Raw genomic sequence first — 20,123 nt, 5'->3', positions numbered from 1 at the left:
TTAATTCTGGTAGGCGTGACCTTGCATTCGTCTCATTCTCATGACATGATATCCTACAAACATCTTGAGGGAATTTCTTCGAATTTGGCACAAATATCCACTGGACTCAGTGATGAACAGATTATATTTCTGGTGGTCAAAGGTCAAGGGCACTGTGACCTTGCATTTGTCTCATTCTCGTGAGCACAATATCTGCAAGAAGGCTTTGAGGGAGTCATCTCAAATTTGGCACAAACGGCCATTTGGACTCGGTAATGAAATTTTTTTGAATTTAGTGGATGAAGATCAAAGGTCAAGGTCACTGTGACCTCACTTCCATTCTATTCTCATCGACATGATACCTCAAGAACACTTAAAGGAAATTTTCTCAAATTTGGCACAAGCAACCACTTGGACTCTAGAATGAACTGATTAGATTTGAGTGGTCATACATCAAAGGTCAAGGCCATTGGGACCTCACAAAACATGCTTTAGCCTTAACTTAATAATTCATATGCTAATCATGACAAAATCTCAATGTTCAACATTATTATGACATCATAATATTATGCAAAATCACTTTGGCCATTGCGTCATAGCTCAGGAACAGCAAGGGAGACATTTGGTCCGATACTGAATTTGTGACGTTAATGTTGATGTCCACCTTGAAACTGTGCTGATTGTAGAGATCTGTAAGATGTGTGTAATGCATCCATGTTTTCGTTGGCATGGATGTAAATTGTACATGCAACTTGACTGGTTCACAGTGCCACACAACTGCAAGTAATTTTAGTTCACATCTGGGGTTTCTGAATTGTTGGTCACAAGGCATAAAATGTGGACAGCTTCACTTGTGATCAAAATATTTTGTTTGATGTTCCAATAAGTAATTTCTAAACAAATAGCTTGGAAAATTATTGTTTCAGCCATAACTGAAGTGTAAAAGGTTATGATTTATGTCAAAGAAGAAGTTTGTGTTCATTTTAAGTTGTGTAACCTTCCAGCTTTTCTTGGCACAGGCCAATCAGCACCCATATCTTGCTGTGCACATCCTCTGTTTTCCTCAGGGAAGACCAACCCTGATGATTGGATGTCCTCTTTTTTTGAGCGTGTGTGTGTGTGTGTGTGTGTGTGTGTGTGTGTGTGTGTGTGTGTGTGTGTGTGTGTGAGAGAGAGTGATGATGGGTGGCAGCAGGTCTCCCATGGCAGGGTCAGGGCCGTGCTTGTCAACAAACCTCAGCAATTAGCTCTGACTTGGGGCTGTATCATAGCACACACAGACAACAATTCACTCAACAAGACATCCAACAGAACCAGCATGAAGTCCTTAGGGAGCCTCTGTCAGTCCCAGCTGTGTCCTCTGATGTTTACACTCAGGCAAATTCACTTACATTGATGTGTAGTCAATGAAGGAAAAACTCACTTCAGGTGAAAACCAGTTTGTTTGCTTGCCATTCACGTTTTTTTGTCTTAACAAGCATTCTTTTTTTTATTTAAAAAAAAAAAAAAAATCTTGCATGAAGTGTGCTCATCTGCATATGGATATACTGTGTAATCACTATTGTAAGCAAATGATCATACCCACATAATTTGTATAGAAAACAGTGGAATGCAAATGATTTTATCCACTGCTTTTGGCTTTAAATAATTAGATAATATGGAATTTTTGGGAGTCCTGTTGGAAAACTAGCCTTTTCTAGTTGTCAAAAGCCCTTTCTACACAGAGACTGAGCTATAGGCCTGCTATGAAGTCCCGCCTTTGCATCGCCTTTGCATTTTTACACAACATCAAACAACAGTGACATCATGCCACTCCATTGTTTAGATAGCATGTTGGCACTGTGGAAACAAAAGTGAGACTGACGTGATATTTAACAAAACAGCGTCAGTCTCTAGTATGATACATAACATATGCTTGGACAGGTCTTTCTAAACAATAACAATGGTATAACATACATATATGTTATATATACAGCACCTGATATTGTTTTCTGCTTGGAGGGTAAGGAGCTCCCAGACCTGATTGTTTACACATTTAGCGGGCACTTTTATTCTTCGAGTTAGTCAAAGCGACTCCGTCAACATACTCGTGATCCCGTTTTGCGGGCTGTTCCTTTTACCTATACCTCTTTTCTGCGCTGTTTCTACCTCTGTTGATGGCTTGAAGGCAAGATCCGTCCTCCCATTCCACGATCATGCCTTTTATACTGAATGGCGAGGTGGCATAACAGCATGATATTTCTAAAGCTAAAGAATGTGAGGCAGTGTTGTAGAAACACAATATTCTGATAATTATAACTCTTTGACATTCTGAGGAGAAAAAAATGTATGGAAATGTAGAAATGCTATTAAGATCTTGCCCAAAATTGCATTACTTCTGAAATTTGTGCATCTTAAAAAGTCTATTGGAATGTAGAATTTCACAAAAACATATGCCAAACTGCATACTGCTGTAATTATGACATAGATGATTATCACTGCTTGTTTCTACCTTTTAATGATATCAGATCAGCTAAAGAGTTTGAGGCTTTACCAAATTTACAGCGCACTCTGCAGCTGAACTGATTACCACGTAATAAGAACCACATGGGCTGTAAAATCACATGGGGTTCTTCTTCTGTGGTGTCCTCAGGGAGCAGGCCAGAAGGAGGGAAGGGGGTTTGCTGACTCAGCTGTTCTGGCTGAACTGAGCCTTAATGAGGGAAGAGCAGAGTGTTTTATGCGCACATGTCTATACTGTATAAAACTTCCTGTGTGCAACTGTCAAACACAGAGCTTGTCTCACTGCCTTCTCCCATGAGTCTTACTTAAGGATACGCGTGCGCGCGCGCACACACACACACACACACACACACACACAGACACAGACACGACTGTTATACTTTGCCTCACTCTCTCTCTTTTCCCCTCATCCTTTCTTGCTGTTCTTCATCCTCACATTCTCCTCCGCACATCTCTGTCACCCACACACAGTCTCACACACTCCCTCCACAACCCTCACTCCCGCCCTTTGACCTTTATTATCCCCATTACTGTGTGTACACATTAGCCCCGGGCTGACGCAGGCTCTAATTTGAAGTAAATGTCTGCACATTTATGTAAAGGGCCTAATGGGAAAAATGAGTCTTGAGGTCTGTAAATGTGTACAAGTGTTTGTGTGTGTGTGTGTGTGTGTGTGTGTGTGTGTGTGTGTGTGTGTGTGTGTGTGTGTGTGTGTTTCCCTGAAGAGCCTGTTACTCTCACCAGGGAGCCTGTCCAGCGTGCTATAAAACTCCACAGCTCTCAGGCTAAATGTGGCTGAAATGAAGGTTTAATGTGCTGGAAAACTGGTAGTTGGATTTGGATGGTGCAAGTATGTGTGTGTTTTAATGAATTGTATGGGTGTCTCTGTGTCGTAATGTAATTGTGTGAGTATGTGTGTGAGAGTGCTTATGCTTCTCTTTCAACGTGGTCATATTTGTATGTATATGTGTGTCTTTTAGTTTGTAAATGTTTACGTTGTGTGTTTTATTGAGATTGTTGCTGTAAGAGTTTGACTTTTTTTTTATTACGTGAGAATGCAAGACTGTTGCCCAAATTGTTCTTATTCAGTAACAAACAACAGGTGGGGTGTAAAAGACCACTACTGTGCAGTGGTTTCCTCTCTTTTACATGCAACACAATATGCAGCATGTTAAAAATAACCACTTCTGATTCTGCTAATGTTTTCTTTGTAAGGTGTGGAACACATTAAATTTATCTATGCTCTAAGGAGCGGGAAAAGTGCAGAAATATAGGCACAAAAATTCAAGCAAATACACTGTATAATATTTAATTAGTCATAGATGTTAACAAATGTGCAAACTAGTGTTTCCCATTGTGGCTTCCTCATGAGAGAAGAGTGAAGTCAGAGGTTATTGTAGCTGCTAATTTATGACAAGAAACAATATGAAAGCTTAAAATTTAGCATTAGCATTACAAGAGGAAGACATGAAAGGATCTTGTTAGTAGTAGTAAGTACCAAAACACTGGATCCTACGATTCCTATTTTGCAGGCATTTCCAAAGTACGGCCAGGGGGCCAAATGTGGACCTCAAACCAATTTTAGATGGCCCTGGGCTTGACCTTTAAAGTATATTATATGTGGCCCCTCACACAATATTGGTTAAAAGCAAAAGTGATGTGTTGTCCTAAATAAACTGAAAACAAGCAAAGCGAATGGTTACCTAACGGCAGATATTTTCTGCTAGGTGGCAGACATGACTACAGCACAGAGGCATAAAGTCAATAGTGAGGACCGCCGCTTTCAGGAGCAGAGGAAATGTGAATGCTTTTTCACTGAACTACTGCTATAAATGCAACAAAAATTGTCTGTTGACTGCTCAGTCATAAAAATCCATAAAAAAAGATGTTTTTGTGTGTAAATCTCATGACATGTTAGCAACAGTATAGCAGATACATAAAGAAACATAAAGTTTCACTGTATCCACCAGCTAACAAAGAAATGTAACATATCTAGTTTGTTGGAATGCACAATGCTAGCATTTATTCTGGTGACTGGGTTGCTGTTCATTAGACCGTCCCTACCAGTCTGACATCATCAGGGTCATTTTTTCAGTCCTTACAAAAACTCTTGCCGAGATTTAACTTCCACTGGAACTGTTTTGTTTACTATTCATTTAATGACTTCCTTTTTGCATTAATTAATTTTCTTGATGTGATCTGGTTTTATTTGTCGACATCTCGTCCCACACGTCATTCTTAGCTCCTGCCACCTCTATAGAGCCCCTATCAATATTAAATGCATGCTTCCTTTTGGGGCCTTTTCTGTACTCATTCTTATAAACGTGGAACTGGTTCCAATTGAGAAATTGTTCTCAACACTCAACACTTGTACTCCAGAGATAAAAGAATCTATGTCTCCGAGGCAAAATGAAACTGATATACAGAGACTACTTTTCTCATGTGGTATATCTTTGCTTTGTATTTTCCTGAGGTTAAAATATTATGTAGGAAGCTGTTTCTGCTCAGCGCCTTTTTGCCACGAGCTGTTTGGTCAAGTTTTCTTTTAAGTTAAGAGCTTTTCTTGGGTCAGGATCATGTAAATAAACCCAGATGAACTGCAGTGATATCTCAAAGATGTTTGAGGTGTTCAACATGTTTATTTTTAACCTTGGTGAGATACTGTGGGTCAGGGGGTAGACCTCAGAGTGGGGATGTTATCACAATCGTGCCTCTACATCAGATCTCACCACGAGGGACAGTTAGATCACATCCTTTGAATTGGCAAACGTCAGATGGATTTTTCATTTTCTCCTGGCTAACTGAAGCCAGCTGAACACACCCGAGGGCCTGGTGGGAGTCAAAGAGGGACGGCATGAATCTCATTTTTAATCTAATAAAAGGACTCGGTAGAGGCTGGAATTAATCAGATCTGTGAGGGAGAAGAGCTTTGAAGGTAAAGATGTGGAGAGAAATTGTCGAGGCATTTTGACTGAAGAGAGGATATGATTGGGTGTAATGAGCACCTCAGTGTCAGAACGTAAAATGGAGAGCTTAAATCACCATCATATCCAGTTGGATTGTTTGTGCAGTCCTCATGCGTTTGAACACAATAAGACCACCAGGTTTTTGTCAGTTTAGCAATTTGGCCCAATCCCAGTAGGCTACACCCATTGCTTGTAATACTTAACACTTACCCATTTGTTTTGTGCATTCATGGCTAGAGATAGGGTGTCCCAGTTCTTATTTGGATAGAGAAGTATGGCTAAGTGTAAAACTTTTCAGAGGCACACTCTCAACCGAGGAGAGAGCGAAATCAGTGGCAAGATGGCAGCACAGGCAACCCACGAATGTATTTCCTTTGACAATAAAGATCAAAAAATTACGATAACCATCATCTTATATTAGACCAACATTATTTCAATATATTATGGTGCTTTTCTTAATAACCACAACAAAAAATTGCTAGTAGTATTCTGATGTCTCTGTAACAAACTACATAGCGAGCTAATGTTAGATTGGTAGCTAGCTAGTTGGTTTGTCCTGCTTTTTGACATATTTCAGTGTTTCCCTTTGATGGCAAAGGTGTCCCAAAGTTTACCTTAACCTTAACGAAGTTGGTGCACTTGTAACCGTCCCTCTAATATAAGTGAAGACTGTCAGGATGCATGACTTAGATTGCTAACATAAGCTACATAAGCGAGCAGCTTATGTAACACAGTTACCATTTCCACACATGCTGCTTAACCTTTTGGTGTTTTATGCAACGATTTCTCACAGAAAAACCAAAGCCTTTTATTCATTATGTCTCTCTCTTTGCTCTATCACCCCCTATGCCCTTTTCCTTTGAAATCTTTCCAGTTTTGGGGGGTATTTTCACACTATTATGTCATTCTTTTTTTTATTACATCTAGCATACAGCGCCTGTGTCTTGTTTCTTACATTCATTTGTCCCCGTCTCTCTCTTTGTGATTGTAATTTTCTCTCATAATTCCGGATTAACTCACTGTGTGTTTCCATTGTTGGGGTTTTAAGCTTTTCTATTGTCAAATACAAAGAAAAGCTTTTATATAAATATAATCTTCTTTTTGTAGTTATTTGTTGTACTCCTTCTACCAGTCCATCTCTTTGTGAGAATATGCATCATGTTGACTTTTCAGGCTGTGCATTTTCTCAAATCTAAAGCAGCACGTTTCTCAAATTCAACATCTTATGATGTCTCCTTTGTTTTCTCTCCCTCTTCCAGTTAATAGCAGTGTATGATGAACAGGAGCCCCATCATGGGGGTGATGGTACCAGTGCCAGCTCTACGGGGACCCAGAGCCCCGACCTCTTTGCTGCAGACCTTAGCGCTGGAAGTGGTGCCTCGGCCTTCCAACCCTATCAGGCCGCCAGTGAGATCGAGGTCACGCCGTCCGCCCTGCGCACCAGTAAGTCCCAACACTAGAGGAGTTAAAAAATCAAAGATGTATGTTGCTGGACTGAAGACCATCGGTTGTTTTAAGACCATTATCTCAAGATACAATCAGTAACTGAAGCATTTATTTAGTAAATGATTGATGTGTGAGTCTGTTCCTCTTACACTCCTTAAATTACAAATCTGTCATCCTCATTAGCATCAAATATCAGCAACTGCCGCGGTATACAGCAAACCCAACAAATTACCTTATCACAGCCCGGCGGTACCTTAGCCCTGTCCATAAATTCTGTTAATTGGACAGGAGGGCTTTTTTTTTTCAGGCACAGATAGCCGTTTGATCTCCGGCCAAAGTGGCTAATTGGTTCTATTCGCTGCCTCCTAAATCAAATGTGACGCTGAGCCCGTCCACCTCTGCAGTTTTGCCGGCCAAGTCCCTTCTTCCGCCGTAATTACTGCGAGTTTAGATGCGAAACTGACTCTTGTAGGTGATTTGTCAATTTGGATCAAGCAAAAACCTTTAGCACACAACCATGAGCAGAAGCAAACAAGCACGCACACACACAGACAGGCATAGAGACAAACACACACTCTCACCGTCTCACTAAGTTTCTCTTTCTTCGCAACTATTCTCTCTGTACAGTTTATGTATGTATAACCACTGAAAGTGAAAGTTATGACTAAAAGAGAAAAATACATAATTCCTACTCCTACCTGCAAAGTTAAGTATGAAAACCATTTGAGTTTCTTAAAGTTTAAAAATACTTGTGTGCCAGAGAGTTTAGGAGGTCTTTCAAATTATTAAATAGGTTAGGATTTCATTTCGGAACCCATTGGCAATTGGTCTGAAAACAACAGGGCCGGTGGAGTGAAGGGCCAATTTTTGAGGGGTTCCTGTGAAGTCAGCGGATATCCGGACCAAGACCTCCTCTACTGTGCACCAATCATTGGTTACAGTAAGGTCAAATACTTTAAAAAGCTAACGACAACATTTTGGCTAATCTCTACAAACAGATATTTGCATAGGAATGCAGATAAATCAGTTAAGAGCTAAGAAAAAGCTAAACCATTGTCAGACATTAGCTGATGGGTTCTGAGATAGCATTTTGGCCAATGCATTCAGCCTCATTCGCTCTCCACACAAATTCTTTAATTGCAGGTAACCAAAGCCCACTTAAACTTGATTGGTCAATACCACTTGGACCAAAGTCAGAAACCAGAGCGCTTCAGACACCAAGAATTTGTCCTGTGGCCCACAGATTCTGCATTTCGAGATTAGTTAGGAGTAGCCTGATCGGGTCCAAGGTTGAGATGTGTAGGAATAACAAGTCCTTTTGAGACTTAATGTGTATGCATGTCTGGAAAAGGGAAACAGTGTTGGATTCACCGCTAAATGTCATGTTAAGTATGTACTCATTAGTCTGTATTGTGTATATGTGGCATTTTGCTGACTTCCTTAAAAAAAACAAAACAAAACATTTTGGTGATCACAAGCAACACGAATAGAAATGTGGAAACTCCGCCCACTTAGTTCATACTGGCGGTATGTCGTTGGAATTTTAATGTGCATCCATTAAGAGCAGCTCTGAAGTGATTTATCACATGTATGTTAACATAAAAATATTAACCAGATACAGGAATTTAACCCTTTATCACCTTTAGACGGGTTTCCATTACAGATTTGCACAAAGTTTAAGCTATATCTTCGAAATGTCAATAAAACACTATTGTGAGATTACTGTTTCTGTTGAGTGATGTTATGCGACATCTCCTCTCACAATAATAGTCCAAGAAGCATGACGATTGATGTTCAAAACATTAACAGGTTTATTGCCATTGTAGCCACTGCTTTAGCCATCATTATTTCCAATCAAAGGCGACATACGCAAGTCATAATGGAAAGGCAAGCCGATTATGTGGGGGAGCGGCCACGTATGATCCCCTCAACTTTTGAAGAGTTAAAGAAACATAAAGAGTTTCCATTGCAGTTTTGCAAATGTAGCTTTTCGTATCACCTTGTAATACCACTTTATGCATGCATAGAAAACTTTTTTGTGATATATGGGTTTTTTTTTCAAAATCAGCATTTTTCCAAGAGGTGTATTTTATATTTACAATTTCAATTTGCGCCCTTTTGGGGTTAATGTAAACCTGTTATTCGACTGGTAAAAAAGAAAAAAATATCCTCACTTTCTTGCTAATAACTTACTTTGCAAAAGAATATTTTCTTCTTTGGTTTTACTTGTGGGAAATCTTAAATATCTCCAGCAGCAATCAACACAAGGAATTAACAACAAGCATCCTTCAACCATCTGAAAACAGGAGATATTATAGGCAATTGGCCAAAGTGTAAACAAAAAGAAACTCAAATTAAACATGGGGAAAGTCTCCTGCTGGCAAAGATTAACGGTCAGGCCGACTCACACACATACTCAAATAAACAAATTAAAGTGAAAAACAAACTATTTTTTTAATTAGCATCTTTTAATCACACTTAAAATACCCCAGTTGCAGTATAGCTTATCCATTAATGACCTGTGAACTGGCATTGATTGACGCAGCAGCCACCAAAACCTCCCATTCTTTGTCGATCTCACACACTGGCACGCACAAACACAGACACAGTGTGAGGGAGGTCACTTCACTCCTAATTGGATTTCTGGGTGAGATGCTGAATGTGAATATGCAGTAAGAAATGGAAATCTTGGGCATAATCACACCTGCCAGTTACGTCCAATTTAACCGTCTCCATAATAAATTCTAACCCCGCTTAATTGACGACACTGAATCTAATCAGCTGGGTTTTATTGGATTTTAAGAGAAATGTCTGTCATGGAAGAGAAGGAATTTGATTTTTTTTTTCATGTGCGCCTAATGAGAATAGCTTTCAATCACTGATTTATGTTGGATGAGATGAGAGAGGCTGGAGTCTGTGGGGCTTTGCCAGTTTTCTTGTTCTGCCCACAAACTCAAAAGAGAAGTGATTAAGCTTATTAGACAGAGAGCTCTATTGAAATCCACAAATGGATTAATGTTAGTTTCTTGGCTTTGTTAAACTCAAAACCTCTGCAGACATGGAAGTGCGGATGAAAGAGCGATGCCACTGTTGTGAACATGTGAGGCTTTTAGATGCCAATTTGAGAAGTTAATTTCCAAAATGCAACAATTATTATTAAAAAGTCATACTTGAAGTTCATAATTTAGTAATTTATCTCGGAAATATAGCAAAGCAGTCCCTGATACTCCTTTTTTAAAGAGCTGCAGTTTCTTTTAATTCCGTGCTGTTAATGTTGTGTTGCTTTTCGTAGTTCTTATTTGAAGGCTAAAACTCTTCATTTTAGTTGAAAAGGAGTTGCCTGTGAACTTCACTTGTTTTTTCTTTATATGTTCTGTTCTTGTTAACTACATTTAATTCGTCTACAGAAACAGAAGCAACACAAATCATCACATTTTGCGTTACAGGGAGCATAACAATGTTTGATTCCTTGATCGACTTATTTCATTTACTGAGAGACTGTTGTGTTTGGTGTTCGTAGTTATCAAAATTCTCTACAGTACTAATGATACAAGCAGAGGAAATCTGTAAAGGAGAACAACTGTAAAGTGTGCTTGCTGCTCCACACTACAGTCATTATGTTTTAAGTATCTAGTGTGTTCATGTTGGGAAAAAATATGAATACTGGATATTTTGAAAAATGTGTTTGCATATTAACTTTCCTTAATTTTTGAGTTCACTCTTAAGGCTTATTTATATAAAAATAGATGTGTTCATTTCAGATGTACAGTCAAAAGTTTCTGAAAAGACATAACATTGTGACAGTGGATGAGGTAGATGTGGTCTCTGAGGCCATTAAATAGATCACTAGATGTGGATAGAGAATCCATTTTTTGATTGATTATCATGCTCTGGCTGCTCACCACTGAAAACAGGTAAACAAAAGACCTGTGCAACCCAATCAGAAACAAGCATTTCCAACAGTCATGGGGTAAAATTATATACATTCATTCATTCATTCATTCATTGTCCGTAACTGCTTGTCCTTGCAAAGGTTGCGGGGGGGCTGGAGCCAATCCCAGCTGTCATTGGGCGGAAGGTGGGGTACACCCTGGACAGGTCGTCAGACTATCGCAGGGCCGGGCAAAAAAAAAAGAATTCTATATATACACATACATACAAACATACATACATACACACACACATGTGTGTGTGTGTGTGTGTGTATATTTAATTCACAGTCAAAAGTTGAAAGAATCAGGATATGGAGCTAAATTGGTCCACAGCATTTGCCACTGTTGATAAGCTGTGTCCTGTGCCCTAATGCCTTCTGGGAGTTGTGGTGTGCCTCCCACAGCTCAGCTGCTTAGGGTCCCACGCTCTGGGTGACCCAATAACACCAGTCAGCCAAGTGTATGAGTGAACACACACACACACACACACACACACACACACACACACACACACACATACAAACAAAAATGTTTTCAAACAAATACTGTTGCTGTTGGCTCAGATATTTCAAAATACAAACACATTCTTACACATAGTTTGTAATAGTTCACAAACACACACAAACCCACGTGCAAGTGTTCTGACACACACACACTGACCTTAAACATCATCAGTTTATCAGAGAGTATAGACACATAAACAGGGACACAGATGGACATGCTTAATCTTGTGCATTTAGTCTCACAATACACACAAAGTAAAAAAAAAAACAAAAACTGTTGACTCAAACAGATTACAGCACTTCCTGTATGAACACACACCACCATCCCAAAACATCTTAGCAGCAGAACATCCTGAAAGAGAACATGGGAACATGACACTTGGCGTTGTCATCTGAAGAAGACTTTTTAAACAATTTTTCCTTTTTCGTTTACACTCCATCTCTCTTGTGTGGTCTGCTGGGTACATTTCAGCCAATCAGACCTGTCTGTTTAATTTTGGAGAGGTCTAAAAGTGGGAGATTTTAAATGTCATAACATTGTGTCTTGTGTGTAAGTGCATGCTGTGGTGTTTTTTGTGTGTGTGCTGCCTTTGTTGGAGTTGTTATTTGGACCTTGGCCCACTTCCCACGCAATGCAACTTTTAAACAGAGTGAAGAGTTTTAATGGAAGGCATCCACTTACACCGGTGTTTCTCAATAGGCTCCTGCTCATGTTGCTGTTCCCACACAGTGTCTGCTGCTCTGTGATACATGGGCAGTAAAGTAGAAACAAGAGCTGGCTGATTAGACTTATAGTGACAAATCAGATTATTCCACAATGGGACGATAATGGAATCTCTGTGATTAATTGCCTTTATTAGCCCACAATGTTTGAGCAACACAATTTGTTTCAGCCTGTTTACATCAATCATTCCTAAACATAATATTAAATCCTTGTCTCAAGGCTTATCAACAGCACGGAGTATGGTTTTCTAAATTGCCAATAAAGCATTTTCCCACAAACAAGTAAAAAAAAAGTTGTAGTGACATTATTTCCTCACAGAGCATAATGGGGCATAAGGAAAAGAAGATTACTTTCTTACAACTTGATATCCGAAATATTGTTTTGCTGTCTTTCCTGTCTCTCAGATATGCCCCTCCATGTCCGGCGCAGCAGCGACCCCGCCCTGCTGACTATCAACGGACCATTCAGCGGCAACGAGCCACGGGTTCAAACAGATGAGCCACCATCAAGGAAGAATCCAACCCGCTGGTCAACCACCGCTGGCTTCCTGAAAGCTCGCCACTCCCCTGGCACCAACAGCCTGGAGAGAAAGGTATGTATCTGGGTGTCCAAAACAGAAAAATGAATCAAAATGATTAGGTTTTGATGGCGTATGGTCATCTAATTTATAGACAAACTTGATGACATAAACATTGGAAATGGGTCTTTTTGTATTTTCCTTTGGAAGGTTTTGCAGTTCACGTGAACGACGAGGAAAATATAAAAGATGGAAAGGGTATGACGTTAGTGACAGCATTCGAATTTTGTATAAAAGCCAGAGTTTGGTGCCAATTCTATATGGCATCATGTCCTGACTTTCTTTTATAGTTTCCTTGTCAGCTGAAAGTAAGTAAACATGGATACAAGCTGTTGACTAGAAAAGTAATTCATGTGAAATGCTCATCCAGAAGCACTGAGAGCTTTTGTACACCTGTTTTGGGAAAATTTCTTGACATGCCATATTTCAAATTTTGTAAATTACCCTGTCTTCATTAACTTGTAAATGGACTAAGTGGTAAATGGCCTGTACTTGTATAGCGGTTTTCTAGTGTTTTTGACCACTCAAAGCGCTTTCACAGGACATGCCACATTCACACATTCACACAGTGGTGGCAGAGGCTACCGTACAAGGTGCCACCTTCTAGGTAGTAACCATTCGTACGCATGGATGCTCTGATGACGTGGCATCGGGAGCAATTTGGGGTTCAGTATCTTGCCCAAGGATACTTTGATATGATGCCAGGAGGAGCCGGGGATCTAACAGCTGTCCTTCCGATTAGAGGACGACCCACTCTACCGACGAGCCACAGCCGCCCTAAAACGCCCCAACTGAACTATTATTCTACAACAATACTGACGCTCTTCAAACACCTTTGTTTTTTGTGTCTTAGCAGGGCAAAGGTATGGACACGTACCGCAGTCTGCCACGGGATGCAGGGACATGGGCCAATCAGAGAGAGTTTCAGAGAGAGACAGCCCGCTCGTCACTCAGCGCCAATCACCCCATGGTGGACCGCTGGCTGGAGAGACAGGAACAGGTAGGACCATGTTTAATACCTGTGTGCACATGCACTGAAGGGTAGACACACTGGACAAACCGTCGTGCTGTGTGGAGGATGCTGTCAGCTTTATGGTACCACATATTCCAGAGCACCAGTGTTCAAAAACTGGCTTGACAGTTTGATGAGAGAAGTCTTTAGGGGAGATGGGTAAACACATAACCATTCAAAATACAATAAAAAGTTATATTGATGACATAATTACCAAACCTCACACGCATTGCACGTCTCCGTTATATGACTGTCAACACCTGATACTTTTATCTATCCAGCGCCCAGAGATTTACAGCCAGTCTCACCCTCCACAGTCCGTCAGCCCTAAGCTCTGTTAAAGCCTGTCTGAGTGGCCGAGATCCAGTCCAGAGCCTGTCCCAGTTCTATCACTCCCCCGGCCCTCAGTGTGGAGGTTAAAAAGTGAGGAATGTCCACCATAAATCCAAAATGACACATAAGTCATGGAAGGAGAAATAACATAATGTTGATACAGTAAATAACATAAGCCATGCACAGCACATATGGTCCTGTTTAAGTGGATATGTAGGAGGTTGCCAGGGCTCGGGGCTCTGTTCCCACTGGGGTCGTGCACGCCAAAGAATGATATGATAACATGTCTTTACCCACTTGAATCGTTCTGCTCATATTTGGTCTTTGCACAGGTTGAATTACAAAACAGTATGATTGCACTAAAAGACTGTGCTTGCACACCTATAGACCAATCAACATCTTATCATTTTATGAACTGTTGGTTTTGTTTGTCAAACATACGTATGTGCTGTGGTAAAACATCTGCATGACTTTCTGGGGTTAAAAAAGTGTGATTATCAAAGTGTACTATGAGATCATATTCTGAAGTTGAAGTGACGCCCTAAATTCGTTGTTGGGCTCTCTTAGGCTCTGTGTGGCTGACATCACCTGCAGTCTTTTGTGTTGCGTCCAGCATTATTAACACTCGTAAGCCCTTATTGCTTGATTCAGCATGTTGATTGATGTTGGCAGCAGTCTCAAGACTTTAGTCTGACTGTTCAGTCCACTGACTGACTGATTTCATTTATTCTGTGCCATCCTTTGCCTTTGCTTTTCTTCTTTGACATGCAAAACGCCATGGACTAAAAATGCGGGTGCAAATCAAAGCACAATTTTACAGTGCCAGTTTCAGTTTTTGCAATCACACATATTTTTTCTTTATTTGTCTTTAAGCATATGACAAAGTGGTGTTATTTGATTCACAGTGGGGTGAAAATGGTTGGCAAATTTATTTTATCTTCATGCCTGTTTTCTTTGGAGCTCAAATCCAGATTACTCAGTGGATATTTTGTCTCATGCAGGTACAGAATGAACACACTTGATGTGGAACAGCTGACTTTTCGGTGTAGTCTTTAAGGGCTGCATTAAAGTGCTGTTAAAGGTCCCATATGATGCTGATTCAGGTTCACACTTTAATTTAGTTTTTCAAAAAACACTTTTTTCCCTCACACTGTCAGCTGGAAAATACATTTATTTACCCTCTGTCTGAAATGCTCTGTTTTATTGTCTTACTCTTTAAGCCCCCTCCTAAAAAAGCCCAGTCTGCTGTGATTGGTCAGTGTTTTTAGATCTTCCACATTTGCACTCTTGGTGTCTCTTTAATGTTATTGCAGCCGAAGAAATGACTGTAACGGCACTGTGGTGACACTTTCTATCTTTAAAGATATAGTATTTATCTTTTGATTGGCGTTGCATTGCTAGGCAACCGCTTGAGTCCATGTTTACTTTCTGTCAGCTGATGTTATTTACATACTGCAGAACTTTACCAAAGGAAATAAAAAGGGACTTTTTAAAATATTTTCAAGTTTAAAAGACTAGATTTTACATTTGTGACACCACAAATTCACAGAAGTCCTGATGGCTTTGTGAAGGCACAGTTTCTTAGTTAAGACTGTGTGCATTTCTCTGTGGATTGAGAGTTTTGATACTTTCCCACTTTATATATAGCCCCTTTACCTGCTTAATATTTTTAAAAAAGAAATGAAAATCAGTCCTTTTACAATATGCAAGGTCTGAGGTCACATATCAGTTAGTTTTCATGGCGCAAATTCTTTGAAGTCACCTCTTAAAGCGCAGCACAAGTCATTACCGCACATCCTGTTTATAAAAGTATAGTTTTCAACATGAACATTTCCTGCAGATTTTGATATATTTCCTTAAGCACTGAGTGACTCTGCTAAGTGCCATCTAGCTCAAACTTGTGTCTATTTTTGTTCTTGCGTAAGTTCTTTTCTAAACAGTTTCTTTCATTGAGGGGTTAAATGTACAAGGAGTTCTCACCATCTATCAGATTGTAGAGCTGCACCATTTTCCTCATCTGTCTTATAACAGATTTCAGTATGAAGGAGGTTAAGTGGTAGAGGTCACTGCAGGATGGTGTCGTTGGTATTAATGACCAGCTGAAGGCCATCTGCCCTCCTCTGTGCACACGCTTACACAGACACGCATGTTCCCCACCATTCGCTCATTCTGCCGACAGCCCTCACACGAGGGATCTGACATGAACGGCTACATCAATCTGCCCTATGTTCTGTGTGTGTGTGTGTGCTTATTTGATAATGCTGCTGTCTCTTTGCAGTGTTTCCTCTAGGATTTTTTCAAGAAGCGATGCTCAAGTGTGTGACTCTTATTTTGCACCGCCAAAAGATATTTAGGACATCCACTGACACAAGGAAGGCCTTAGACACATATTTGTATACAGGTATAGATGTCAAATTGTATGTCGTAAACTGCTTTCCTTGACCCTTATAATGTTCCCATCAAATGAAAGAATTACTTCAAATTTGGCACAAAATTTACTCAGACTTAACAATACATTGATTATATTATGGAGGTCAAAGGTCAAGGTCAGTGTGACCTTGCATCCATCTCATTCACGTGAACTCAGTATCTCAACAAGACCTTAAATGAATTTCTTCATATTTGGCAGAAAACATCCACTTGGACTCAAAGATGAACTGATTTGGTTTGGTGGTCATGGTCAAGGCTTCGTGACCTTGCATCCATCTAATTTATGTGATTGTGATATCTCAGGAGCTTCTTCAGGGAATTTCTTCAAACTTCCTTAAATTTGGCACAAACATCCAATTGGACTCAAGGATAAACTGATTAGAATTAGGTGGTCAAAGGTCACTGTGAACTCACAAAACTTATAGTGGCCATAACTCAAGAATATGTACACTAGTTATGACAAAACTTCACACAAATGTCTAATAGGATTTAATGATGATGTGATGACATTTCATATTCAAAAGGTCAAAGGTCATCATAATGTATTGCAAACAACGGAGAGAGACGGTGTGTCTGCACTCAGGAAAGACAGGTTAGATGGACGTCTGGAAATTGTCTTGCATGTTTTGCGTCAACTTATCAGCCCCCAGACTATTTCTAATGAATATTGGCAGATAACAATTGGTGTCTGATTTATCAGGGCACCCTAATCTGATCCTTGTTCATCCGTGACTGTGGCTGCTTCAAGTAAGGACAGCAAGTTAATTTCACACTGACTGAGAGTCATGTTGTGTATTCTTGCTTTGCAAGTGTACAGTTATGTGTCTGTGTGTTTGCATGTGGCTGCACAGAAAATGACCCAGCCAGATACTCTGAATCAAGGTTACATCATTGTTTTTCTTTATATTAACAACACACACACAGACACACACACACGCACAATGACTGTAGTTTGCGCTCTCATGAGCTGTTGTTATTGGTCAGCCTTGTGTGCAGAATCTTTCTGCTTGCTGCCACACTGTTTTATGTCACGCTGATTTAAGCCCCACTTAGCTGACTTTGTTCCAGGAAGGATGTAGCAACTCTGCTGTGATGAGAAAAGCCTTGCTTTTATTCCAGATCTGATAATCAAATCACAGAATGGCTGCGATACACTAGAAATAAGAATAATATCTTTTGGTTAAAAGCACAACTCAGATAGTACCCATTGAAGATTATAGACTGTTGTTGTAGTTTTTGTAATGTGTTTTTTTTAATGCATTAGGCTACTCACTTCTATGTTATTTGGTTGTGGTGATGGTCAAATAACACCAACAATTATTCTCCCTAGCACTCAATCTGATAATTGTTTTCTTGAAACAAAAAAAAGTCAAAAATGGCCATCAGTTTCCCAGAGTCAGTGGTGAGGTTTTAAATGCTATACTTTGTCAAACCAATTATTCAAAATCCAAATATATTTAGTTTACTATTGTAGAAAGCTAGAAAATATTTGCATTTAAACAATTTTCATGTTGTTGATATCAATTGTCAAAATAACTGCTGGTAAATTAGCTGTCTATTAAACAAATTGATCTATTGACTAATTGTCTCAGCACTATGAAAATTTGTGACTTGTGATATATGACACACCAAACCAACCTCAGAGAAATAATGGCAACAAAACTTCCTGCTGTGCAATCTCATGTCATCTGTATCTCAGCCAAATTTGCATGCACACACAGCAAATGCTACAACTAATGACCAACAGGCATCTATGTTCTGCACCTACATGAAAGGAAAGACTAGAAGGGCTGTTTTGATGCTAGTAAGCCAGTTGGCACCTTAACAGTGTAATCTAATGCTGAAAGAACAGAGCATATTTACTGTGCACTAGTGAATAACAACACAAGCCACCAGGAAACGTTTCTTCTAAAGAGCTCAATTGCAAAAGAAAAATTTGCCTTATAGACAAAGTTTGTTCTTTATCTCACTCCCTGTTGTCTTAAGCTTTTTGTTTACTTCCTTCACATCAGTTTTTCTTCTTCTTCTCAACTTGAACTACCAATCAGAGTGATTTCATTCACAGACAGGCTGCACTGTTTCAGACACTGATTCACAAACATGCTGATTATGTCAGAAATAAGCAGACTTGCGGCAACAACTGCCACGGTGCGTGAAACACTGCATCAACTTGGTGCATCAAATTAACATCATTTTATGCATACTCTTATCTATAGCAGTTGGGGTAGTAGTAGTATGTTATATTCAGTCATTGTGCAAAATAAGAGAAATACGTCAACTTAGGGTTGACAATTTGTACCATTTAACTTCATCAATTCAAAACAAAAAAAAGAAAAATAATGGTTTGTGAAATTGGCAGAAATCTGCCAATCCCAATATTTCATTTTAAAGGCAATATCAGCTGATACCGAGGAGGTGCCAATATTTTCATTAAACTGCACAGGTTCTGACAGGTTCTGATAAAGTTAAATAAGGCAGCAAATAAAAGCAAAACATCAAGTCTGATCTACAGTAAGTTCTGTTAATAGAGCTAATCTGGGGCATTTCATGCATCTATAAGGGCCATACAGCCTCTGCATATATACGCTCTAAACCTACAGTTCATTACAGAACCACAAAGAATTCTGCTCTGACACAGTTAGCCCAGAGAGCCATTTTCCCGTAGTATATTAAACCTTTGTTAAGGTTGCAAAATAGAAGGGTATGGAAATGAAAAATAGCAAAGAAAGAATAGAATATGCAGTGATTTAATTAGAATAGAGCAGCTTGGAATGATGAATTAACAATTTCCTCAAGTTAGTCTCATCTTATCTTCCTAGAATGAATAACATGGAACGGAGGAGTATGAAATGAAGAGAGGAATCAGAATAGAGCGTCACATAATGAAGTAGGCCTATTTTACTCCTGTGGAGAATTCGGCTTCTCTCATAACAAAACCTGCAAAACGTGGCATTGCGTCGCACTGAAGTGAGCCAGATTGAATCTCATTGAAATGAATGAAACTATTCTCTGTTCCCAAGTGGGTAATTGTGCGTGCTTGCAGCAGCACTGGCGGCCCCCTGATACACAGCGAAAATTGAACTGCGATAGTTTTGAGCTGCGTTCACAAGCCCCTAAACTCCCAGCCCCCCTTTGGCAACAGGTAGGGGGTCGCCATGGCAACAGCAAGCTGTCAGCCGGGTGTGTATTAATGAGAGTTGTTTGGAGGTGCTGAAGCTGCATAGAAAATAAAAGTCTGCACTTTTTGTGCGTGTGAGTGTGTGTCTGAATTTGTGTATATTTATGAGTCATGAGGGCATTTATGCATCTTTATGCGTGTGTGTGTTTGAATGTTTGATAGTGTGTGTTTATGTGTCCATCCATGAATGTGTTTGTGGCAACCGTCTGTGTGTGTGTGTTTTTACATTTTTATGACTTTGGCTGTGTGTTTTTTGTGTCAGCTGTGAGCATGTGTCAGAGATGCAGGCAGCCATAGACTCAGTTGCAAATCAACCAATTAAGAAGAAAAGCCACAAGCCGCTGAGCCACCTGCAGTGTGAGCACAGACGCACACGCTCACACACATACAGTCTATACCCTGTCTGGGTCAGTCTTCACCTCTGAGGGGAGGGAACAGTCTCTGAGGACTAACATGTCATTGAGTGTGGGCTGCATTGAATCTGTTCCTAGTCCAGGGGCTTTTAACGTTTTTCAGACTCCAGACCCCTTAGCTGACCGAA

General features: G+C 39.9%; 1 protein-coding gene across 14 annotated transcripts in view; it reads left to right on the top strand.

Moving 5' to 3' along the window:
- LOC121951641 (partitioning defective 3 homolog) overlaps window positions 1-20,123 on the top strand; it is a 314,689-nt gene that overhangs the window by 111,046 nt on the left and 183,520 nt on the right. For 9 of the 14 annotated variants that reach the window (XM_042498050.1, XM_042498049.1, XM_042498048.1 and 6 more), the window contains exons 3-5: window positions 6,707-6,890; window positions 12,457-12,644; window positions 13,483-13,629. In XM_042498050.1, the coding sequence (XP_042353984.1) occupies window positions 6,707-6,890; window positions 12,457-12,644; window positions 13,483-13,629 (519 nt within the window). The remainder of the gene's footprint in view (window positions 1-6,706; window positions 6,891-12,456; window positions 12,645-13,482; window positions 13,630-20,123) is intronic. The other 5 variants (XM_042498052.1, XM_042498051.1, XM_042498056.1 and 2 more) reach the window with 1 other exon arrangement.

This window comes from Plectropomus leopardus, chromosome 12 (assembly GCF_008729295.1).
Source record: "Plectropomus leopardus isolate mb chromosome 12, YSFRI_Pleo_2.0, whole genome shotgun sequence".
Taxonomy (NCBI): domain Eukaryota; kingdom Metazoa; phylum Chordata; class Actinopteri; order Perciformes; family Serranidae; genus Plectropomus; species Plectropomus leopardus.
This window is presented reverse-complemented; position numbering and strand designations above follow the sequence as displayed.